The sequence below is a fragment of the Loxodonta africana genome, chromosome 9 (genome assembly GCF_030014295.1).
Source record: "Loxodonta africana isolate mLoxAfr1 chromosome 9, mLoxAfr1.hap2, whole genome shotgun sequence".
Lineage (NCBI taxonomy): Eukaryota > Metazoa > Chordata > Mammalia > Proboscidea > Elephantidae > Loxodonta > Loxodonta africana.
This window is the reverse complement of record NC_087350.1, coordinates 72,832,263-72,858,339: the sequence shown is the minus strand read 5'-3', so window position 1 is coordinate 72,858,339 and position 26,077 is coordinate 72,832,263. Positions and strand designations below refer to the sequence as shown.

Here is a 26,077-nt window from a genome sequence, read left to right as displayed (position 1 = left end):
ATTAAGACTTCTATAAATATTTATTAGGGATCTTGGTCATTTAGAGTTTAACTTTGATGACCAAATCAGACTTGAATTTGATTCTTCAGAAATTTGACAGAGTCATCATGACTGTATTTTTTTAACCATTGGCACCTTACCCAAAACCTTATAAGTGGTTAATTTTAGTTAAGAGCCTAGTTTGCATATCTCAAATACCAGAAAAATTATGATCAACTATTTATTACTTCTGTTTTTCTAAGGTATCGCCAACTAAAACAGCAGTGGGAGATGAAAACTGAGGAGGCAGATTTATTGCAAACCAAGCTCCAGCAAAGCTCATATCATAAGCAACAAGAAGAATTAGATGCCCTTAAGAAAATTATTGGTAAGATATAAACATTCTGTGCTTAGTCCTGTTTCCACTGATAGTCTTATCTTAATTTAGGTATTTAGAAGATGGCTGTGCTATCTTTAAGCGCATGTGGAAGTTTGTCTCCAATTTCATGGTTATGAAATGAGATATTGCATTAGCCTTTTAGTTTGCATTTCACTGTTGGTAAAGTGTGGCGTCTATTTTGTATGTTCATTGACTCTTTGGGTTTCCACTTCTGGCATTTCCTGTTCATTTTTTTTCCCATTTTTCTGTTGAGTTGCTTGTCGTTTTTATCCCATTGCTGTCGTACTTGAGTTCTTGTAGCTTATGTGCATTGCAAATGTCTTCTTTGCCTTGTGTGATTTTCTTTTAACTTTATACTATTTTTGTTATACAGACTTTTTTATTGTTTAATGTAATTAAACTTTAGAGCTATCCATTCCTAATATTATGAAACTATCACACTTTTTAATCAGAATTTAATTATACAGGGTAATTTTTATCTTTGCTCAGGACAACATCCACACACCCCTTTCCCCTTTACTGTTTTTATTCTACAGTGAAAAGTAGTATCGGAAGTTGTGCAGACATGGCTTACATGGCTTATGTGCACCTAGGTCATAGCACTAACAGTGTGTGTCACTCGTCATAGTCACATGTCCATTCTGTCTTGCTCTTTAAATTTTTTCTTCTGCAAATGTGGGGGCAAATTTTTCTTGTGATTTATCCTAGACATGTTCTTTCAGTATTTCTCTCCTTTAACAGCACATTTCCTGAATATGTATAAATGGACAAAGAACACAGAGTAAACTTGCTTTTGAAATTAATTGTAAGCTCTCTGACACTCAGAGAAAATACTGAGGTTATACTCACAGTTCTAGTTTTAGGAAGCATGCATGTTTGCTAGATAAAGAGCTATGATCTTTTTAATAAGTTGCTTCAAAACCTTTTTATAAATAGCTAAGTTATAGATAATGTTTATATTAATCAAATTCATACAATTAGAAATAATTTCCTTGCAGATCTTCAGATAATCTGGTCATGGCCTTTAGGTAGGATCTATGTTTCAACATACCATTTTTAGAGTAAGTTTGTGGTGGTGGTGGTAGGTGGTAGGTGGTATCAACTCGTAGCAACCCTGTGTATAATAGAAGAAAACACTGCCCAGTACTGTAGTTAGGAATGGTTATTTAAATTTTTTTTAAACTTCAGCGGCTAACTTTTCAGACCATTTCTTCTATTAAAAGTAGAATTAATAAGCTGTTACCTATAAATGTGTTAATAGGTAGAACACCTAATTTAACCACATTTGCCTACTTTATGATGCAGAGGAAAGTGAGGAAACATTAAAAAACACCAAAGAAATTCAAAAAAAAGCAGAAGAAAAATATGAAGTATTAGAGAATAAAATGAAAAATGCAGAAGCTGAAAGAGAGAGAGAACTGAAGGATGCTCAGAAAAAACTGGATTGTGCGAAAACAAAGGCAGATGCTTCTAACAAAAAGATGAAAGAAAAGCAACAGGTAATAAACGTTCTTGAAATGGAGACAATTTTTAAAGTCAGTGTAGAACTGAATGTGGTAGAACATCTCTGGTTGATCTTACTTGTTAGTATTCATTAGTAAATCCAGAAGCTAGGTTAGCTTTTTTGGGAAATACATTAATCACCTTAAAAGTCAAATATATTCTCATGCAAAACCTGTAATTTGATGTCACATAATTGTGATGGGTTGCACTGATTTGCTAATTTTAGGGAAAGTTCAGTTATCTTTTGGTAAATGCTTCTTTCATTAGTGGACCAAAGCCTAATATCATGAAATAGGGCTATGTCATATCAGACATTCAGTGAGTTGATATTCATATTAGGTAAGTATTTATGTGAAGTTTTACTGAGAAGGATGATATAACACAGAGTATATTATATTTACAAAGTACTCTTGAATTGTAGATTGATGCTACCTTATTATATTTGTCTGATAGCACCAAAGCTGGAATTTAAACCCAGACTTTTCTGTCTCCTAAGATTATTCTTAATCACTGTCCTATACAATTTCACTTAAACCTACTTTTCATCTTTTTTCTTTTTTTTATATTTTTTGTTTGAGAATATACGCAGCAGAACAGATACCAATTCAACAATTTCTACATGTACAATTCAAGGACATTGATTATATCCTTCAAGTTGTGTAATTCGATGGCATTGATTACATTCGCCTTTTCCAAGTTGTTTCTCTCCCCTTAACATAAACTCACTGCCCTCTAAGTTGCCTGTCTAATCTTTCGAGTTGCTGTTGTCAATCTGATCCCACATAGATAGATCTTAAAAGAGCACAATGATCAAGGCAGACATTCTCTACTAGTTAAGCAAACTTTTCGTTGGTTTTAAGAAGACTTAAGGGGATATTTTTTTATTAAGGTTTAAAGATTATCTCAGGGCAATAGTTTCAGGGCTTCAGCCAGCCTCCATGGGCCCAGAAAACCTGGATTCCATCAAAATTTGAAATTCTGTTCTGCATTTCCCCCTTTTGATCAGGATTCTTCTATAGAATGTTTGATCAAAATGTTCAGTAATAGTAGCCAGGCACCATCCAGGTCTTCTGGTCTCATGACAAAGGAAGCAATTGTTAATGGAGGCAATTAGCCACAAATTCCATTTCCTCCTCCTCTGCCTGACTCTCCTCCTTCCTCTGTTGCTTCAGGTGACTAGAGACCAATTGTTGTACCTTAAATGGTTGTTTGCAAGTTTTTAAGACCCCAAGTACTACAACAGCGAACTAGGAGGTAGAACAGAAGCACTGGCCACATTATTAAGCCAGTTAACTGGGATGTCCCATGAAACCATGACCCTAAACCTCCAAACCAAGGAACCAAATCCCATGAGGTATTTGGTTGTACATAAGCAGCCTCAGTATCTACTTTCTACCTTATGACTTTATCATTAAATAGCTGGACAAAATATTTTCTAATGGACTAACGGCTATAATGAGAAAGAAGAAAATTGAGAAACTAACTTTTTACACATTAAATAATTATGGTTAAAAAAAGAATACTTCGCCTCTACTAATTCAAAAGAGTGCTTTATCTTTTCTAATTCATCTGTAGAATTTTGTGTTCATTCTCTATAGGAATAAAAGGATAAAGGAAGTAACGTGTGCAAAGTGCTTTGAACCCATAAAAACATGTGTTTTTGGCAGCTGAATGGTAACAAGGCTGTGGGTCTTATCTGCATGAGAATTCTGTTAATCTTGGAGCATGTATGTATTTATTTTTTAGTAGTTAATAAACTGTATGAATACACAGGTACTGTGTTTCTTATAGGAAGTTGAAGCTATCACTCTGGAGCTGGAAGAGCTCAAGAGAGAGCAAGCATCCTCTAAACAACAGCTTGAAGCTGTGAATGAAGCTATCAAATCCTATGAAGATCAGATTGAAGTAATGGCAGCTGAAGTGGCTAAAAATAAGGCAAGATTTACTTATCAAATTGGAGAAATTATAAATGCTAATTTGTTTATGAAATGTTGGCTCGAAGAAGACATTTGACTTTAGTGTTCTAAATCTCTTCACTATTCTTGTGATAAGAGCTTAAAGCAAAAGTAGTGACTACTGGTTCAGAAAAAGTCCTGAAGTAATATTACTAATTGTTTTAGTTGGGGTCTACTCCACAGACAAACCATTCTGTAATTTGAACAGATGATATATAATGGAAACAATTTTTAACTATAATAGGAGTTTGGAATAATGGGGAATTCTGAGGAATATAGCAATTGCAGACAGGGAACAGCCATTACCCCTAGGGCTTAGGCAGTGCACCCAAGGAAGGAATATACCTGAAAGAGAGCCCTATTGTACCCAGTTGGTCCTGTCTACACTGTATCCAGCAGAAATTCTGTTATTTCCAGCATGGACACTACACCCATCCCTTTTTTGGTAACACAAGTTTTCTCGTTTGTAAATTCATTAAAAAAAAAAAACTTGATGCCATCAAGTCAATTCCAACTCATAGCAACCCTATAGGATGGAGTAGAATTGGCCCCTAGGGTTTCCAAGGAGTGGCTGGTGTATATGAACAGTTGACCTTTTGGTTAGTAGATGAACTCTTAACTGCTGCCACCAGGGCTCCAAAACTAAACTCATTGCTGCTGAGTCGATTTTGACTCATAGTGACCCTACAGGACAGAGTAGAACTGCCCCATAGGGTTTCCAAGGAGCAGCTTGTGGATTTGAACTGCCGACCTTTTGGTTAGCAGCCAAGCTCTTAACCACTGTGCCACCAGGGCTCCAGGTAAACTCATTAGTCATCTTAAATGGGGATATAAAGTGTAGAAGGTTAGGTGACCATCAGCCTGTAATATTGCCATCTATCTGGCAGAACTCTGCAAGGCTACATTTTAATAGACTATTTAAAGTTTTTTTTTTTTTATTTTTTTATCTAAAGTTACTTTACTGTTCTCTTCTAATTGTTTGTTTCAGGAGTCAGTAAATAAAGCTCAAGAAGAGGTGACCAGGCAAAAAGAAGTGATAACAGCCCAGGACAATGTCATTAAAGCAAAATATGCAGAAGTGACAAAACATAAAGAACACAACAATGATTCTCAGCTTAAAATTAAGGAATTAGAACACAACATCAGCAAACATAAGCGGGAAGCTGAAGATGCTGCTGCAAAGGCATGTTTGTGGTGTTCGTTTTTACTCTTAATAATCAAATTTTTGTATCCCAAGTCTTGAGATATTCCAGTAAACTGTTCAGTGAAGGACTCCATGTAAGTCGTGGGACTACTGCCTAACATAATTTTGAGGGTAGAAATGCTTTAAATGATCTTCACTGCTCTTTAGTACAGGTTTTAAATTATTCTTCAGATATTTGTACCCATCTACAAGATTTACCAAATAGCCATAGAAATGACTTTTTTTAATCTCCAGATACTCACAGAACTAATATATTCATCTAATTGTTTACTATTAGTAAAAATAACATGCATTCTTTACCTTATTTCAAATTGAATTTTCAGAACTCTCAGAAATATACTTCTAGTCACCTCCTAAAAGATTTAATTGGCTCCTCGTTATCCATACAGGCATCATAACTGTCAGTTTTTGCAACTTATCTTTTTATCCTACTATTTTTTTTTTAATAACTTTTATTAAGCTTCAAGTGAACGTTTACAAATCCAATCAGTCTGTCACATATAAGTTTACATACATCTCACTCCCTACTCCCACTTGCTCTCCCCCTCTTGAGTCAGCCCTTTCAGTCTCTCCTTTCTTGACAATTTTGCCAGCTTCCCTCTCTCTCTATCCTCCCATCCCCCCTCCAGACAACAGTTGCCAACACAATCTCAAGTGTCCACCTAATATAATTAGCTCACTCTTCATCAACGTCTCTCTCCCACCCGCTGACCAGTCCCTTTCATGTCTGATGAGTTGTCTTCGGGGATGGTTCCTGTCCTGTGTCAACTGAAGGTCTGGGGAGCATGGCCGCCAGGATTCCTCCAGTCTCAGTCAGACCATTAAGTTTGGTCTTTTTATGAGAATTTGGGGTCTGTATCCCACTGATCTCCTGCTCCCTCAGGGGTCCTCTGCTGTGCTCCCTGTCAGGGCAGTCATCAGTTGTGGCCGGGCACCAACTAGTTCTTCTGGTCTCAGGATGATGTAGGTCTCTGGTTCATGTGGCCCTTTCTGTCTCTTGGGCTCTTAGTTGTCGTGTGGCCTTGGTGTTCTTCATTTTCCTTTGCTCCAGGTGGGTTGAGACCAATTGATGCATCTTAGATGGCCGCTTGTTAGCATTTAAGACCCCAGACGCCACATTTCAAAGTGGGATGCAGAATGATTTCATAATAGAATTATTTTGCCAATTGACTTAGAAGTCCCTGCAAACCATGTTCCCCAGACCCCCGCGCTTGCTCCGCTGACCTCTGAAGCATTCATTTTATCCCGGAAACTTCTTTGCTTTTGGTCCAGTCCAATTGAGCTGACCTTCCATGTATTGAGTGTTGTCTTTCCCTTCACCTAAAGCAGTTCTTGTCTACTGATTAATCAATAAAAAACCCTCTCCCACCCTCTCTCCCTCCCCCCCTCGTAACCACAAAAGTATGTGTTCTTCTCAGGTTTACTATTACTCAAGATCTTATAATAGTGGTCTTATACAATATCTGTCCTTTTGCCTCTGACTCATTTCGCTCAGCATAATGCCTTCCAGGTTCCTCCATGTTATGAAATGTTTCAGAGATTCGTCACTGTTCTTTATCGATGCGTAGTATTCCATTGTGTGAATATACCACAATTTATTTACCCATTCATCCGTTGATGGACACCTTGGTTGCTTCCAACTTTTTGCTATTGTAAACAGAGCTGCAATAAACATGGGTGTGCATATATCTGTTTGTATGAAGGCTCTTGTATCTCTAGGGTATATTCCTAGGAGTGGGATTTCTGGGTTGTATGGTAGTTCTATTTCTAACTGTTTAAGATAACGCCAGATAGATTTCCAAAGTGGTTGTACCATTTTACATTCCCACCAGCAGTGTATGAGAGTTCCAATCTTTCCACAGCCTCTCCAACATTTATTATTTTGTGTTTTTTGGATTAATGCCAGCCTTGCTGGTGTGAGATGGAATCTCATCGTAGTTTTAATTTGCATTTCTCTGATGGCTAATGATCGAGAGCATTTTCTCATGTATCTGTTGGCTGCCTGAATCTCTTCTTTAGTGAAATGTGTGTTCATCTCCTTTGCCCACTTCTTGATTGGGTTGTTTGTCTTTTTGTGGTTGAGTTTTGACAGAATCGTGTAGATTTTAGAGATCAGGCGCTGGTCGGAGATGTCATAGCTGAAAATTCTTTCCCAGTCTGTAGGTGGTCTTTTTACTCTTTTGGAGAAGTCTTTAGATGAGCATAGGTGTTTGATTTTTAGGAGCTCCCAGTTATCTGGTTTCTCTTCATCATTTTTGGTAATGTTTTGTATTCTGTTTATACCTTGTATTAGGGCTCCTAGGGTTGTCCCAATTTTTTCTTCCATGATCTTTATCGTTTTAGTCTTTATGTTTAGGTCTTTGATCCACTTGGAGTTAGTTTTTGTGCTTGGTGTGAGGTATGGGTCCTGTTTCATTTTTTTGCAAATGGATATCCAGTTATGCCAGCACCATTTGTTAAAAAGGCTATCTTTTCCCCAGTTAATTGACACTGGTCCTTTGTCAAATATCAGCTGCTCATACGTGGATGGATCTATGTCTGGGTTCTCAATTCTGTTCCATTGGTCTATGTGTCTGTTGTTGTACCAATACCAGGCTGTTTTGACTACTGTGGCTGTATAATAGGTTCTGAAGTCAGGTAAGGTGAGGCCTCCCACTTTCTTCTTCTTTTTCAGTAATGCTTTGCTTATCCGGGGCTTCTTTCCCTTCCATATGAAATTGGTGATTTGTTTCTCTATGCCCTTAAAATATGACATTGGAATTTGGATCGGAAGTGTGTTAAATGTATAGATGGCTTTTGGTAGAATAGACATTTTTACTATGTTAAGTCTTCCTATCCATGAGCAGGGTATGTTTTTCCACTTAAGTATGTCCTTTTGAATTTCTTGTAGTAGAGCTTTGTAGTTTTCTTTGTATAGGTCTTTTACATCCTTGGTAAGATTTATTCCTAAGTATCTTATCTTCTTGGGGGCTACTGTGAATGGTATTGATTTGGTTATTTCCTCTTCGGTGTTCTTTTTGTTGATGTAGAGGAATCCAAGTGATTTTTGTATGTTTATTTTATAACCTGAGACTCTGCCAAACTCTTCTATTAGTTTCAGTAGTTTTCTGGAGGATTCCTTAGGATTTTCTGTGTATATAATCATGTCATCTGCAAATAGTGATAACTTTATTTCTTCCTTGCCAATCCGGATACCTTTTATTTCTTTGTCTAGCCTAATTGCCCTGGCTAAGACTTCCAACACGATGTTGAATAAGAGCGGTGATAAAGGGCATCCTTGTCTGGTTCCCGTTCTCAAGGGAAATGCTTTCAGGTTCTCTCCATTTAGAGTGATATTGGCTGTTGGCTTTGCAGATGCCCTTTATTATGTTGAGGAATTTTCCTTCAATTCCTATTTTGGTAAGAGTTTTTATCATGAATGGGTGTTGGACTTTGTCAAATGCCTTTTCTGCATCAATTGATAAGATCATGTGGTTTTTGTCTTTTGTTTTATTTATGTGATGGATTACATTAATGGTTTTTCTGATATTAAACCAGCCTTGCATACCTGGTATAAATCCCACTTGATCAGGGTGAATTATTTTTTTGATGTGTTGTTGGATTCTATTGGCTAGAATTTTGTTGAGGATTTTTGCATCAATGTTCATGAGGGATATAGGTCTATAATTTTCTTTTTTTGTAATGTCTTTACCTGGTTTTGGTATCAGGGAGATGGTGGCTTCATAGAATGAGTTGGGTAGTATTCCGTCATTTTCTATGCTTTGGAATACCTTTAGTAGTAGTGGTGTTAACTCTTCTCTGAAAGTTTGGTAGAACTCTGCAGTGAAGCCGTCCGGGCCAGGGCTTTTTTTTGTTGGGAGTTTTTTGATTACCGTTTCAATCTCTTTTTTTCTTATGGGTCTATTTAGTTGTTCTACTTCTGAATGTGTTAGTTTAGGTAGGTAGTGTTTTTCCAGGAATTCATCCATTTCCCCTAGGTTTTCAAATTTGTTAGAGTACAATTTTTCATAATAATCTGAAATGATTCTTTTAATTTCATTTGGTTCTGTTGTGATGTGGTCCTTCTCATTTCTTATTCGGGTTATTTGTTTCCTTTCCTGTATTTCTTTAGTCAGTCTAGCCAATGGTTTATCAATTTTGTTAATTTTTTCAAAGAACCAGCTTTTGGCTTTGTTAATTCTTTCAATTGTTTTTCTGTTCTCTAATTCATTTAGTTCAGCTCTAATTTTTATTATTTGTTTTCTTCTGGTGCCTGATGGATTCTTTTGTTGCTCACTTTCTATTTGTTCAAGTTGTAGGGACAGTTCTCTGATTTTGGCTCTTTCTTCTTTTTGTATGTGTGCATTTATTGATATAAATTGGCCTCTGAGCACTGCTTTTGCTGTGTCCCAGAGGTTTTGATAGGAAGTATTTTCATTCTCATTGCTTTCTATGAATTTCCTTATTCCCTCCTTAATGTCTTCTGTAACCCAGTCTTTTTTCAGAAGGGTGTTGTTCATTTTCCAAGTATTTGATTTCTTTTCCCTAGTTTTTCTGTTATTGATCTCTAGTTTCATTGCCCTGTAGTCTGAGAAGATGCTTTGTAATATTTCGATGTTTTGGACTCTGCAAAGGTTTGTTTTATGACCTAATATGTGGTCTATTCTAGAGAATGTTCCATGTGCGCTAGAAAAAAAAGTATATTTTGCAGCAGTCGGGTGGAGAGTTCTGTATAAGTCAATGAGGTCAAGTTGGTTGATTGTTGTAATTAGATCTTCCGTGTCTCTGTTGAGCTTCTTACTGGATGTCCCGTCCTTCTCCGAAAGTGGTGTGTTGAAGTCTCCTACTATAATTGTGGAGGTATCTATCTCGCTTTTCAATTCTGTTAAAATTTGATTTATGTATCTTGCAGCCCTGTCATTGGGTGCATAAATATTTAATATGGTTATGTCTTCCTGATCAATTGTCCCTTTTATCATTATATAGTGTCCTTCTTTATCCTTTGTGGTGGATTTCAGTCTAAAGTCTATTTTGTCAGAAATTAACATTGCTACTCCTCTTCTTTTTTGCTTATTGTTTGCTTGATATACTTTTTTCCATCCTTTGAGTTTTAGTTTGTTTGTGTCTCTAAGTCTAAGGTGTGTCTCTTGTAGGCAGCATATAGATGGATCGTGTTTCTTTATCCAGTCTGTGACTCTCTGTCTCTTTATTGGTGCATTTAGTCCATTTACATTCAGGGTAATTATAGATAAATAAGTTTTTAGTGCTGTCATTTTGATGCCTTTTTATGTGTGTTGTTGACAATTTGATTTTTCCACATACTTTTTTGTGCTGAGGCGTTTTTCTTAGTAAATTGTGAGATCCTCATTTTCATAGTGCTTGACTTTATGTTAGTTGAGTCGTTACGTTTTTCTTGGTTTTTATCTTGAGTTATACAGTTGTTATACCTTTTTGTGGTTACCTTATTGTTTACCCCTATTTTTCTAAGTAAAAACCTAACTTGTATTGTTCTATATCGCCTTGTATCACTCTCCATATGGCAGTTCAATGCCTGCTGTATTTAGTCCCTCTTTTTGATTATTGTGATCTTTTACCTATTGACTTCCATGATTCCCTGTTATGTGTATTTTTTTTTTTTTAATTAATCTTAATTTGTTTTTGTGATTTCCCTATTTGAGTTGATATCAGGACGTTCTGTTTTGTGACCTTGTGTTGTGCTGATATCTGATATTATTGGTTCTCTGACCAAACAATATCCTTTAGTATTTCTTGTAGCTTTGGTTTGGTTTTTGTAAATTCTCTAAACTTGTGTTTGTCTGTAAATATCTTAATTTCGCCTTCATATTTGAGAGAGAGTTTTGCTGGATATATGATCCTTGGCTGGCAGTTTTTCTCCTTCAGTGTTCTGTATATGTCGTCCCATTCCCTTCTTGCCTGCATGGTTTCTGCTGAGTAGTCAGAACATATTCTTATTGATTCTCCCTTGAAGGAAACCTTTCTTTTCTCCCTGGCTGCTTTTAAAATTTTCTGTTTATCTTTGGTTTTGGTGAGTTTGATGATAATATGTCTTGGTGTTTTTCTTTTTGTATCAATCTTAAATGGGGTTCGATGAGCATCTTGGATAGATATCCTTTCGTCTTTCATGATGTCAGGGAAGTTTTGTGTCAGGAGTTCTTCAACTATTTTCTCTGTGTTTTCTGTCCCCCCTCCCTGTTCTGGGACTCCAATCACCCGCAGGTTATCCTTCTTGATAGAGTCCCACATAATTCTTGGGGTTTCTTCATTTTTTTTTAATTCTTTTATCTGATTTTTTTTCAGCTATGTTGGTGTTGATTCCCTGGTCCTCCAGATGTCCCAGTCTGCATTCTAATTGCTCGAGTCTGCTCCTCTGACTTCCTAGTGCGTTGCCTAATTCTGTTATTTTATTGTTAATCTTTTGGATTTCTACATGTTGTCTCTCTGTGGATTCTTGCAACTTATTAATTTTTCCAGTATGTTCTTGAATAATCTTTTTGAGTTCTTCAACAGTTTTATCAGTGTGTTCCTTGGCTTTTTCTGCAGTTATCCTAATTTCATTTGTGATATCATTAAGCATTCTGTAAATTAGTTTTTTATATTCTGTATCTGATAATTCCAAGATTGTATCTTCATTTGGGAAAGATTTTGATTCTTTTGTTTGGGGAGTTGGAGAAGCTGTCATGGTCTGCTTCTTTAAGTGGTTTGATATGGATTGTTGTCTCCGAGCCATCACTGGGAAACTAGTTTTTCCAGAAAATCCGCTAAAAAAAAATGCAGTCAGATCCCTATCAGAGTTCTCCCTCTGGCTCAGGCTATTCAGATGTTAATGAAGCCGCCTGCGTCCAGTCCAAATCCCTGCGGGACGGTTCCTCGGCTCGGACGCTGCTCTTTGTGCTCCAAGACCAGTCACTGCCTCCCAGGGACTTCTCCTACCGGCTGCGTCCCATGCTGCCCGTGGAACCGGCTGGTCCCCCTCCCGGGGTTAGTTCAGGGGGGTGGAGCCGCTTTCTGTGCTTGTGCCGTACGTGACTGGTACGCTGGCTCCAGGCTCTGGAAACAATCGCTGCTTCCCTGTATTAGTTCGTTCTCCGTCTCTAAATCTGTGTTTGTTGTTCAGGGTTCGTAGATTGTTATGTATGTGATCGATTCACTTGTTTTTCCGTGTCTTTGTTGTAAGAGGGATCCGAGGTAGCATCTGCCTAGTCCGCCATCTTGGCTCCGCCCCTTTATCCTACTATTTTTTGGTCAATCTTAAAATTTCTTCCTTTCATATATCACAGTGTCTTGTCTTAAGTTTTTATAGAGAACACAGGCTTTTGCAGAAATTTATTTCTTGGTTGAGAGACTGTATTCATGGGGTCTTAATAATTTTCTTGTCCTACTTTTTCATGGATGTGCGACAGTACTTCTCTGCATTTGTAACGCCTAAGATCTTTTTTTAACACCCTAAAATCATATTTAACTTAAAAAAAAAATTATCAATAACAAAAAGCAATCTCTCTACCCTCTGAAAGAACCATGCATGTCTATTGGAGTTCATTACTTGGTTTAAAAAATAATTTTATGGATAGAAAAAACATTATAATATCTCATTTTACTTGCTACCGTTGGTTCCCCATTAGTGGATTCATTGAGATCTTAAAATGTCAGTAGCACTGCTAACAATTTTTTGGTAATTGAAAATGTAAGTATTGGTGATTGCTAGGAGATTTTACTTACAATTAAAGAGATTTTAAAAAGGGACTTTCAAGTAGAGCTGCTAAAAAGTCAACGATTATTTGAAATTCATAGTTTATCAAATATTTATCGCACACATACTAGGATCAGATAATATGTTAGTACTGAAGATAAGAATGAGTAATACATACATAGAATGCCATTATAGAGCTTACAGATAAAATTGGCAGGGAATATAGACCATTAACAATAATTTTATTTTGGAGCCTAGAGGTGAGACCATACCCATGCAGTCATTAAGGGTAAACATATTGGCAAAGATTGGAATCTACCAGTCTAAACCTTAAACAGTCTTTCTTAACCACTATACTTTGAAATTTTCAATCAGGTGTATTATATAAAGTATTACATTGTGCCTTGCCAAAACAACAGTAGAGATGGTGTTAATGTTTAGGGCAGTTTTTTTTTCCCCCTTATATTGTAGTTCCAAAAGGGAGAATTACTAGATATCAACCAAGATTAAGCTTTCATGATTTTACCAGACCTATAAGAATTTATAACTTTTCACAATAAGTTTTTTGAAGCAATAGATCGAAGTTGGTAAAATCTGAAGGAGGCTCATCTGACTTGTATTTCATTCTGTCAGAGGTGTTTTTTGTATACTTTGTAAAAATTTCTGTGTTGGCGTCTCTTTTAATGCTTAGTAGGAATATCTTATCCTATACAATTTGTTTTTCTAAATGAATTTTACTTTTGGTGCAAATACATAGCTCCCATTCCACAGTTTCTAGGCATAATGATCAGTGACATTGGTTACATTCTTCACATTATGTCAACATTCTCGTTATTTCTGTTTTAGTTGTTTCACCTCCATTTACTTACTTTCCCTGCCTCAGTCTTCTCCTGTATGATTTAAAAATAGCTGTTGACACTTTGGAAACCCTGGTGGCATAGTCGTTAAATGCTATGGCTGCTAACCAAAAGGTCAGCAGTTCGAATCCACCATGCAGTCCTTGGAAACTATGGCACGGTTCTACTCTGTCCTCTAGGGTCTCTGAGTCAGAATCAACTCGACAGCAATGGGTTTGGTGGTGGTTTTATTTTCTTGGTTGACCCTTTGATTGTGTGTGTGTGTGAATACAGATGTTTTTAAACACAGTTCACAAGAGTGACCATCTTTATACTCTTTGGGCTAAACTGTTGCTTAGTTTAAAGGTGACTTCTGGGAATGGTTTCAATTCAAGGTTTGAAGAGCAACTCAGAACCATAGTCTCAGGCACTCCTCCAGCTGCAATAGGTCCAGTAAGTCTCGATTCTTAAATAATTTGAAGTTCTCTTCTACGTATTTCTCCCTTTTTATCAGGATTCATCTATTGTGTTCCTGATCAGAATATTCAGTAGTGGTGGCAGGATACCATCTTGTTCTGGTCTCAAGGTGGAAGAGGCAGTGGTACATGTAAGGCCATCCTTTAGTCCATTTCCTTCTCTGATTCTTGGGTTTTCTTCTTTCTTTTTTGTTCCAAATGAGTAAAGACCAGTAGTTGTATCTTAGATGACCACTCATAAGCTTTTAAGACCCCAGCCACTACTCACCATACCAGGAGGTAAAACATAAAGAACTATATTATGGCAATTGACTGGATTGTCTCGTGAGACCACGGCCCTAAGCCCAAACAAGAGAACTAATCTCATGAGATGATTATGTCTAATTAGCATGACCATTTGTAGCCACCCCCCGCCTTTTTCTTGTTGTTTTTGTTGTTTGTTGCAAACCCATACACAACCTGGCCTTTGTCTATTCATCCCTTTTCCCCATGTACAGCTTATTGATGTCAGTTTATTTCAGTCATGCTGTGCAAACTTCACCCATATTCAGTTCCACCTTTCCCATTTCTATAAAAAAGTGACTACTGCCTAGAGAGTGCTTTCCCCTCTTCCCACACCCCCCATCCCTGGTAACCACTAATGAACATTAGTTTCTGTATAATTACCTATTCACTTTATTTCATAAAAACATACAATGTTTGGGGTTTTTTTTTTTGTGATTGACTTATTTTGCTCAACATAACGATCTCCAGGTTCATCCACGTTGTAAGATGTTGTGGGAACTCATTTTTCATCATTTCTTAGTATTCCATTGTATGTATGCACCACATTTTACTTACTCCTTTGTGTACTGGTTGGTACTTAAGTTGTTTTCATCTTTTTGCTATTTTGTATAGTGCTGCAATGAACATAGGTGTGAAAATATCTGTTCATATCACTTCTATTAGATCCCTAGGATATATACCTAGGAGTGGAATTGCTGGGTCACATGGAAACCCTGGTGGCATAGTGCTTAAGAGCTAAAGCTGCTAACCAAAAGGTTGGCAGTTCAAATCTGCCAGGTGCTCTTTGGAAACAGTATGGGGCAGTTCTACTCTGTCCTGTATGATCACTGTGAGTTCGAATCAACGCGACAGCAGTGGGCATGGCAGCTCTGCCTCTGTTTGCTTAAGGCACTCCCAGATTGTTTTACACAATGGCTGTACCACTTTGCATTCCCACTAGCAATGGATGAGGATTCAGTTTCTCCACATCCCCTCCAACACTAGTTATTTTCCCTTTTTTTATTTTAGCCATTCTAGTGGGAGTGAAGTATCTCATTTTGGTTTTGATTTGCATTTCTCTGATGCCTGGTGATGTTGAGCATGTTTTCATGTGTCTGTTTGCCATTTGAATATCCTCTTTGGTGAAGAGTCTGTTCATGTCTTTTGCCCAGTTTTTGATTGGTTATTTTTTCGTTGTTAGTTGTGGAAGTTTTTTGTTTATTTTAGATATTAGACCCTTGTTGATTACATCATTCTTGAATATTTTTTTCCCAGTCTGTAGGTTATCTCTTTACTTTTTTGATAAAGTCTTTTGATGAACATATCCAGTTATCTATTTGTTTTCTGTTCCTCATGCATACATTATTGTGTTTGGTAATCTATCACTGAAAAAAATGAGATCCCAAAACTTTGCTCCTGTATTTTCTTCCACGAACTTTGTGGTTTTAGATTTAATATTTAAGTTCTTGATCCGTTTTGAATTAGTTTTTGTGTATGTCACAAGGTATGGACCTTTAAGTGTGGAAATTGAGTTTTGTCAGTACAATTTGTTGAAGAGGCTGTTCCTTCCACATTGAATGGATTTGGCTCTTTTGTCAAAAATCAGTTGACCATAGATGTTTGGATTTATTTCTGGATTTTGAGTTCTATTCCCTCCAGGCTGTTGCAATAACAGTAGCTGGGTAATATGTTTTGAAGTCAGGAAGTGTGAGGCCTCCTACTTTGTTCTTAAGAATTGCTTTGGCTATTCAGGTCTCTTGTCTTTCCATGTAATATTGAAAATTAGTTTTTCCATTTCTGTAAACAATGTTGTTGGAATTTTGATCAGGATTGTATCATACGTATAGATAACCTTGCATAGTATTGACATCTTGACTATATTAAGTCTTTCCATCTATTTAGGTTTTCTTTAGACTTTTTCAGCAGTGCTTTATAATTTTTATCATATAGATCTTTTACATCCCTGGGTAAATTTATTCCTAGACATTTTTTTCTCTTAGATACTATTATAGAGTTGTTTTGTTAATCTCCTTTTCAAAATTTTCATTGCTCATGTATAGAAACCCAACTGATTTTTGGGTGTTGACCTTGTATCCTGCAACTTTGCTGAATGTCTCTATTAGTTCTAGAAGCTTTTTGTAGATTCTTTTGTGTATATATATACACACACACATATATGTAGGATCATATACAGTTGGTTGTTTTTGAGCTTTGCTACAGATAAAAAAATACTCATACTTGTTAACAGTAAACCTCATTTTTTGAAATGAGTAACCGTGAAATTTCTCTTCAAGTATTTGATTTTAAATTGACAAATATTTAAGAAACTGGCTTATAAATGCAGATTTGAAGCAGTCATAAATCCTGCTATTTTCATATGTGTTTAGGTATCCAAAATGTTGAAAGATTATGACTGGATTAACTCAGAGAAACACCTCTTTGGCCAACCCAATAGCGCATATGATTTCAAAACTAACAACCCAAAAGAAGCTGGCCAGAGACTTCAGAAGTTACAAGAAATGAAGGAGAAGCTAGGAAGAAATGTCAATATGAGAGCCATGAATGTACTGACAGAAGCTGAAGAACGGGTAAGTCAGTTTCCTAATGATACCTGGCCACTTTGGGACATGACTGGCATTAATGTCTCTATGTGACTCCTGAGGCAGTTACAACAGTCAACTTTTCCTTAATGTCCTTAGTGCCTGTTTTGCTTTCTGTTTTCCTTTTCTTAATTTCTTGATTTTCTTATTCCTTTTTTTTTTCCCCTATCATCAGTTGTTTAGATATTCTGTTTTACCTTGAATGACTATAACTAACTGCTGTCTTCCTTTGACTCTAGTGTATACTAGAACCATTTTGTAAGTGATGACTACAACTATTTTATAAGTAATCATTGTTTTACTAATCTGTAAACCTAGCAGCATCTTCGCAGTTTTAGTGTTCTAACTTAATAATGTTATCCATTGCCCCTGACAAAACTCATAATCTAAGAAGAAAATTTTAATGTCATCTAATGTTGAACTTTGGAGACCATGTTACTACAAAAACCTAGAGAAAAAAGCAGTCCCTACCTTTGAGGGCCACATAGGAAATAGTGGCCTTAGCAATTATATTATGTCCCAACTTTTCTTTAATTCTGCAATGTTATGCCCCATGTATCTTTTTTAATTCTGCAAAATTCTGTTTGAATTTACATATTAGAATAGAGCTAATGAGGGAGCTGCAAAACTGGTAGTACTTAGAAGCTCAATTACTTTTAAGAAATTTTCCTACTGTGGGTTGTTTTTTTTTTGTTTTGTTTTTTTTTTTTTTACTGTCATTGATAGTAGTATACAAAGGATCTGAATTATAGTAGGTACCAAACAGGCTAATAATGCAGGCATTGTGGTCTCTATAAAATCCTATCTCTCGTTTTCGTTTCTATATTAAAGCTTTGCAATATATGACATATTCATGGAAAAAAATCTTTGGTCTGATTTTGAGATGCATGATATTATGAAACTTGTTTGCTTTTACTTGTTTACTTTTATTAGATAATGATAACAGTCTAATTTTTTTTTTTTGATGGAATTTACCAACTCCCCTCTTCTTACCAGCGAGAAAGGATCTATTGTTCATTAGCAAATGGCCTTTTGTTTTCATTGTTTTGTGTCTCTGTCCACATAAGAAACTGTATTTGAGTTATACAAGGAATAAGATAAAACAGCATCTGGGAGGAGTTTTTGGGAGCTTGTCTATAAAGCACAGGGACAGCAAGGAAGAGAGCAGAACTGGCTGAAGTTTTTAAGGAAAAATATCCCTGCTCTTCATGGTATAATATCCCTCTGTGAGTTAAACAACACCACTCTGAACAGATGATGTCTGGGCTAAGACTTGAGTGATGAAGCACCAGTTGTGTTGTACAGAGGAAGAGCATTCCAGGAAGAGAGCACAGTGCATAACAGGCTCATAAGAGAATGAACCTATTATATCAAGGAAAAGAAAAAAGCCCATATGGCAGGAGCATAGGAGGAATCTGATACGATAAAGTCAGAGAGATAAATAAAGGTCAAATTATGTAGGACCTCGTATATCAGGGTGAAGAATTAGAATTTTATTTGTCAGTGCTAAGAGTCCAGAAGACAGCAGGGCTGCTTTTATATGGGTTTACATATGACACATTTACCTTTTTGTTTTGGCTGCTAGGAAGATAAGAGAATGATAGTGGGGTCAAAATATTTCAGAGAGTTGCCTTATTCTCAGTTATAGATGGACATATACAGATGGATGATCTTATTTTCCTCAGAATTTTGGTTTGCATTGTAACACGGCTTTATATCTTTTTGGTAACTAGGAGGGTATGTATTATTTATAAAAATACATGAGAACTCTATTTCTGACTGAATATAAAGAAAATTTAATGTTTTCCTAATTAGATTTTTTTTTTATCTTACTAGTATAATGACTTGATGAAGAAAAAGAGAATTGTAGAAAATGACAAATCTAAAATCCTTGCAACTATAGAAGACCTTGACCAGAAGAAAAACCAAGCCCTAAATATTGCTTGGCAAAAGGTATTTGAACCCCCAAATTTTATTATTTACTCTGTCTGAGATATCTGTTACAGTTACTCAAGTCAACCACTGTAGTGCTAGCAGCCACAGACAATATGTAAATGACTGGAAATGGCCAGATTTGTCCCATTTGCCATAGCTTGTCAACCATTTGCAGTCACCTGAGTTAGAGTACTGTAATAGATAACAAAATGGCACGAGCTGAGCTGCATATTCACTTATCAACATTGGATTCTTCTGGGAACATTTTATGATGTTTATGTCTTTTATCCAGGTGAACAAGGACTTTGGGTCTATTTTTTCTACTCTTCTGCCTGGCGCTAATGCTATGCTTGCACCACCAGAGGGGCAAACTGTTTTGGATGGTCTAGAGTTCAAGGTTGCCTTAGGAAATACCTGGAAAGAAAACCTAACTGAACTTAGTGGTGGTCAGAGGTGAGTAATCCCTTTTTAGTATTATAGATCCTCATTCATCTTTATTATAAGCCATGATCTTACTACCTCCCAATTTTATCTCAGCTTTGCTGTGTTTAACTTTGTTTGCATGTAGAATTTGAGGAGCCTAATTTTTTTTTTTTTTAATACATTTTGGGGCCCTGGTGGCATAGTGATTAAGAACTTGGCTGTTAACCAGTAGATTGGCAGTTCGAATCCACCAGCCACTCCTTGGAAACCTATGGAGCAGTTCTGCTCTGTCCTTTTGGGTTGATATGAGTCAGAATCGACTCAATGGCAACAGGTTTGATTTGATTTTTTTTTTTAGTATACATTTTTTGGTAGAAACGTTTGGTTGAAATGGTAGGCAACAAAGGAGAAACAAAAATAAGCAACTAGAAAATTAGACAAAATACATGAAAAACAACTGTTTTCAGACATTGAAAAATGAGTATCCTAGGACTTTGAGACTCAAGAGGAAGGAACCAAAAAGTGAGCCTTGTGTTCACCTCGTCTGTCTGCCTGGGGTCAATTTCTGGACTGCACAGGCAGGAAATAAACCTAAACAGAACCCAGTAGTGTCACTAAATTAAAGAGACAGAGATTAGAATTTTGGGAGGCTCCAGAGTTGAATCTTGCATTAAGCATGTACTGTTTCCTGAAGTGAAAGCTATTCTAGGCACACCCTAGCAAAGTCGGTAAGCCTTGAAGGGATCAAGATGACCTGCATTTAATTTGTCAGATAAAAGCCCAACACAATAACATAATCATGGTCTCCAGCACATATAAAAATTACTGGATAAAAATCAAGAAAATGTGACTTAAAACCGAAGAAAAAAAAAAGCAGTCAGTAGAAGCAGACCCAGAAATGACAGATGATGAAATTAACAAACAAGATGTTAGAGTTACTGTAACTATTTTCAAGTACTTACTGGAAAACGTGAACATAATGAGAGAAATGAAGCCTGTTAAAAAAAAAATCAAGTGGAACTTCTAGAGAGAAATATACCTGAAATGAGAAGTTCACTGCATGAGATTAACAGCAGATTAGACACTGCCAAAGAAAGATGAGCGAACTTGAAGACATAGTTGTAGAATCTATTCAAGCTAAACTAAGAAATAAAAAAATGAAGAGATTCAGCGGCCTCTGGGACAATATCAAGCAGTCTAACATACTTGTAATTGGAGTTACGGAAGAAAGGATAGTACAGAAAAATACCTAAAGAAATAATGGCCCCAGAATTTCCCAGTTTGATGAGTGCTGCTCTAGCCACAGACCTAAGAGTTCTGTGCACCCCAATCAGGATAAACAAATACACAGTAACACAATAGGACATGTCATGTAAAATTGCTAAAAATCAGTGATTAAGAGAAAATTTTAAAAGCAACCGGAAGAGAAAAGACATATGCAGAACAAAAATAGAAATAAAAGACTTCTCATCAAAAAACTATGCGAGCCAGAGGTCTGGAATAATATTTGTGAAGCACTGAAAGAAAAACGTAACAACCTAATAGACCTCTTTATCTAATAAATATTCTTCAAAGTGAAAGCAATATAAATATTTTTTTAGACAAACAAAAGCTGGAAGAATTTGGTCCCAGTAGAGTTACACTATAAGTTAAAGGAAGTTCTTCAAATGAAAATGATACCAAATGGAAACTTGGATCTACACAAGGGAATGAAGAATGCTAGAGATGGCTTGGTATAGAATTTAGGGATGTCTTTCTTAGCCATTACACGTTGATTCCAAAAGGCCGTATACTGATAGAAACTTAGAATGTCATATTGCCAGACATTCTATCTGTAGACAGCCAAATAATTAAAGCCTCCTGGGAAAATTATAAACATTCATGTAATGAAGAGAGTAATTAACTTAGTGGTGATTTTTTTTTCTAGGATGACAATCAATAGTTCTTGAATTTTTTTCAAATGCCCTATAGAACCCTCATGTAACTCCTCTTATGTAGAGAATACTGAGACCTATTAATTTTTTTTTTATGAAATCCTTTGTCATTTTTTGAGTAGAAGCAGTCCCGTCTGTATTTTTCACAATTAATAAAATGCCTAAATATTTTAAGAGTCTAAAGATGGCTTCTGCCTTACAGAGATGTTAACCAAAATTGAACCCTACAACTTTTTTGCCAGTCTTTAGAAAATGTTTTTGAGGAAACTAGAAAATATATGCTTTTCTTCTTAGTGGAACCTATAAGTTATTTCCATAATGAAGATGAACAGCAGTTTAACTCTTGGCGAAATATCTTCTTAAGTTTAAAGCTCAGTGCCTTAGACGTTTGGCATAGCGGAGGCCAATGGAAAATAATTTTAGGTTGCTTAAATGACCTCAGCTCCCTTCTGTAGAGGTGAGTGTCAGACTCTCTGTGCTTTATTTTTCATTGCACTGTTTCATTCATTTCCTTTTCTAGAGATCTTGGTTTCACATTCTTATACCTCTCCACATGTGCACACATTTCCTTACTGTTTATATTTATGTGCTTCTTAATACCCTGTTGGAATGCTATGAGCATTAGCTTGACCAGTTATTCTAGTGTCGCATATCAGGAGGTATTTGATGTTACAGAATAAATATGTTGCAAATATTGTATTTTTTCCTTAATACTAAGTAACTATAAATATTCTGTATTAAAATAAGCAAGGCTTTTTTATGAAATATACATTTCTTAAGAATTACAACTCCTCATTCCAGATTCAAATGAAAAAAAAAAAGCCGTAATTAAAGATGGTGGTAAGGTAGAAGAGAACTAAAAACAGAGCTATGAAATCTGTGAGTAGGAGTAAATACACATTTTAGATGATTGTTTGAGCTTCCAGCCAACACGTTGAAGTACTTAGGGTAATGGGCCATAATCTATGCAAATTACTCTCAAATACTGCAAAAAAAAAGTATGTGTATATATACATAATAAAAGTTTGAAAGAGTGCACCTAGGCCAGCTATACTATTACAGGAAAACAGCTATTGTCTTAATAAGTTACCATTTAGCCTGGGCATCTAATAAGCAGTTGAGGGAGGAAAGAGAAAAAAATGCTATTAAAACTAAAACAGTCTTTATTTTGGGCAGGTGTTGAAGATAATAAGGCAAAATTAAAATTGCCTTTTGAAAATAGTATGCTTATGCGACACTTAAAGTTTTTATCTTCAACATTACTGGTTTTTCAAAGATTTTCAGATTGAAAAACAATCTAATGAGGTAAAATTGAAGAATTTTTCTTTAGGAATGGGCTTAAGATTCCTGATTATTTGAATGCAAAGAAGAATATAAACCTGTCTTATTCAAAATGGAACTCATTGAAGAGAGGAAAAAACGGAAAGCTAAAATAAAAATCGTATCAATACAACAAAAGAAGTACTGAACTTTGGGTCTTAAGATTCTTTTTATGACATTCAGATTAATCTGCACTATTCACAATAATAACAAGATGGCAGAATTGCTTCACTGTTTTGGTAAAAATGGCTTTTCTTCCACTGGCCTTTTTTTCTTAGGTCTTTAGTGGCACTGTCATTAATATTGTCCATGCTCCTCTTCAAACCTGCTCCAATTTATATCCTGGATGAGGTAGATGCAGCCTTAGATCTTTCTCATACCCAGAACATCGGACAGATGCTACGTACTCATTTCACACATTCTCAGGTAAGAACCAGGAAATACGTTTCAGTAGTAGTTTATTATTTATGGTATTTTTTTTCTTAAAACTATACTTTAGCAGTAGTCAGTATTTTAAGATTTAAGGTTGAGGTATACTAAAGTTATTGTATTTCTATTAAGTATATACTTATTTCAAGTGAGTATAGAATGAAAGAGTTTGGTCTCCTTTTAAAGAAAGAACCTAGCATTAGAATTATTGATTGTAGCATGAGAGAGAATCCAATTTTGTCATAATTTGTCATTGATTTTGAGTTAATGCAGTTACTTTTTCCAGCTAGCTGCCAGAAAGATGTACAATAAACACAAGACTATTTCAGGAATATGCCTAGATGACAGAAAGTCATATGAGGCATAAGGGAAGTCGCATTTCTCCTGCCTAAAAAGTGGAGAAAAGTCCCTTGAAACTAGAACAGTTTGTTTTTATTGCACTGCTGCTGTAGGAATTGAGGTTGCCAAATATGTTTGTGTAGATTATGCATGGTACAGCGCAGGGGTCTTCATTTCTTATATTTGTCATATATTGTGTGTTTATGATGGCAGTTCTTGGGGCAGATAGCAGTAAAGCAGCACCTTTTCTCAACCATACAAAGGAAGGGTCCCCTTTTCTTAATCATGTAACGGTTCCACTTGGGCTGGTGGTGGTGCTCCAGGACTTTGAAGCAAAATATTTCACTTTGGCAGTAAGAGAGCTAACAACAAAACATTTAGTGCCAGCAGCAGAAGATAGCAATAAGCAGCCAACCACCAGACAATAGTCAGCTTGGATAATGAAGCACCGAAGGTAAAATTTAACAGACTCCTAAAACCTAATATGGAAAGGTAGAATGCCTCGTATCATAAGCGGAACCACTGAGTAGTACAAATGGTTTACACTAAAGCTCAGCTGCTAACTGAAAGCTTGGAGGTTCAAGTCCACCCTGAGGTGTCTCATAAGAAAGGCCTCGTGATCAACTTCCAAAAAATTGGCCAGTGAAAGCCCTGTGCAGTACATTGGGGTGGAGGGTGCCATGATTCAGAAATACCATGGCTATTTGTTATTTTCATTTGAGGATGTGCAGTTGCTTGGAGTCAAGCATTTAAAGAAATAACAAAATCAAAATGACCCTTGAATAATTCTTAACCCTAATATATATTAAAAAAAAAAAAAAGCAGTGAACTTCTTCAAAAATACTACAAAAAATATTTTCTAATGCCTTTTTTTCTTTTTTCTTTAAGTTCATTGTGGTGTCCCTAAAAGAAGGTATGTTCAACAATGCAAACGTTCTTTTCAAAACCAAGTTTGTGGATGGTGTTTCTACAGTATCCAGATTTACTCAATGTCAAAATGGAAAGATTCCAAAAGAATTGAAATCCAAGGCAAAAGGACCCAAATGATCACGTGTAGAAGTTTGAAATACAAATTTACTCCTACGTCTTGACCTGTTTTTAAATGTAAACTTTTAAGAACTTAGGATTTATCTAATTTGTTAATATAACGATTGAATGTTATTTTGTCACTTAACACATATTTTCAAGGTCCATATTTTCTTCCCTTATATAATCACTTATAAATGAGCATAGATTCCTAATTAGTGTAACTATGGTACAATTACTGTGATTGTGATTTTATGCATATTATTAAATGTTTTTTCTTATATACGTTTTTTATATATTAGAGAGCCTGAAATAGTGGTAAATCCTGTATGTAAAAGCAAGAACACAAAGAAACAGATGAAATTATAGGATAAATATAATTAATTGATAGTCAGCTTTTAAATAGTTTAACTCCTAAAGCAATATTAATGTGTTTTCTGTTGCTAATAAAGTCATTCAGATAAGAGAATTTCAAAGCACTTAGTTGCTGGACCAACAAAGGGAACACAAAGAAAGCTCTTATGCATGCACTGTGCTAGCTGAGGCTAGTTCCTTGAAGACACAGTGCCAGCTCCCTGGCTAGACTCAGCCTGGGAAGCAGGTCTTGAAAGATTCCTCTTATTTTAATGGTGTTTGAATATCATGTTTATATGCTTAATAATTGGTCTCTGCACCTTGTTTTTTTTTTTTTAAATTATTCTCATGAGTGTTTTAAGAAAAACTTGGGAGAAGGTATGTTGCATGCTGCTGTCTACTGCAAAATTAATCTGAAGTCTCCTGATAATTTCAAAATAGATTTTTGTCAGCCTTTGCATATATCCAACCAAAACAATCTATTGGTGAATGAGAATTTAGGAGCCAGCAGACTAAATCAAATCTTATCTATGCTTCGTTTAGTGTGATATGTGTATAAATCCATAAATTGATTCATCAGTTCTACCAAAAGACCTCAGAGGTAACAATTATTACAGTTTTTAGTGTCTTCTGCTACTTTCCATTTCAAAGGGGTAAAGTTTCTTTAAGATCTAGAAAATGGAGCCTAAACAATATAAGAATACTATGTATACTTCTTAGCATTTCAAGGTACATCACCAGAATAGTGTCCTCAGACTGAATTCTGAAAGCTGTGACCTGACTTAATTTAATCTGATCTTGGGTATGTTATTTTTTTCTCCACTATCCCTTCTTGATCCTTGAGTCCTAGTTACTTAATGTTATTGTTATCCTCTCCCTGATAAATGCTCATACTTTCTGGCCCTGGGTTTGTCACTTCTTACCATTCATTCTCCATGCATATCTTAAGATGTCAGATAACACCTGGGTAACTGAATGTCATGGTGCACATTGGAAAGTGTTGAATCTTGATTTGCTTCTATCTACTATGCGGAAGAGAGGGAGGCATAGCTGTAAATATAGTTACAGGGAACCCAGTATTACAGATAATGGATATATGAAAATACTCGTTTCCTTTTGAATGTATCACAAATTATTTTCCAAAAGAGTTGTATCAGTGCACACTGTCACCAATAAAGAGTAGCAAAGCAGTTTGACCACAACCTTGACAGCACTGGCTGTTAATTTTTCTCATGTAATAGCTATAACCAGCATTCTAAAAAACAATTCATGGGTTGAACATTAGGCAAAGTGTACTAATTTACCTTCCTCTGCTACAAATTTTCTGTTTGTGTACTTTCCCAGTTTTTGTCTTACATATAATCTTGCTATGATAAAAAATTCTCAAACATGTTAAAGTTTTGTGAGTAATGC

General features: G+C 35.9%; 1 protein-coding gene across 3 annotated transcripts in view; it reads left to right on the top strand.

The window, feature by feature from the left end:
* The window catches only part of SMC2 (structural maintenance of chromosomes 2), a 65,299-nt gene extending 39,433 nt beyond the window's left edge, over window positions 1-25,866 (top strand). For all 3 annotated transcript variants that reach the window (XM_003407826.4, XM_010587792.3, XM_023545083.2), the window contains exons 17-25: window positions 243-367; window positions 1,685-1,878; window positions 3,674-3,817; window positions 4,826-5,020; window positions 16,692-16,892; window positions 18,741-18,857; window positions 19,132-19,292; window positions 22,795-22,942; window positions 24,173-25,866. In XM_003407826.4, coding sequence (XP_003407874.3) covers window positions 243-367; window positions 1,685-1,878; window positions 3,674-3,817; window positions 4,826-5,020; window positions 16,692-16,892; window positions 18,741-18,857; window positions 19,132-19,292; window positions 22,795-22,942; window positions 24,173-24,331 — 1,444 coding nt within the window. In that variant the 3' untranslated portion in view covers window positions 24,332-25,866. The remainder of the gene's footprint in view (window positions 1-242; window positions 368-1,684; window positions 1,879-3,673; window positions 3,818-4,825; window positions 5,021-16,691; window positions 16,893-18,740; window positions 18,858-19,131; window positions 19,293-22,794; window positions 22,943-24,172) is intronic.
* The last annotated feature ends 211 nt before the right edge of the window (window positions 25,867-26,077 follow it).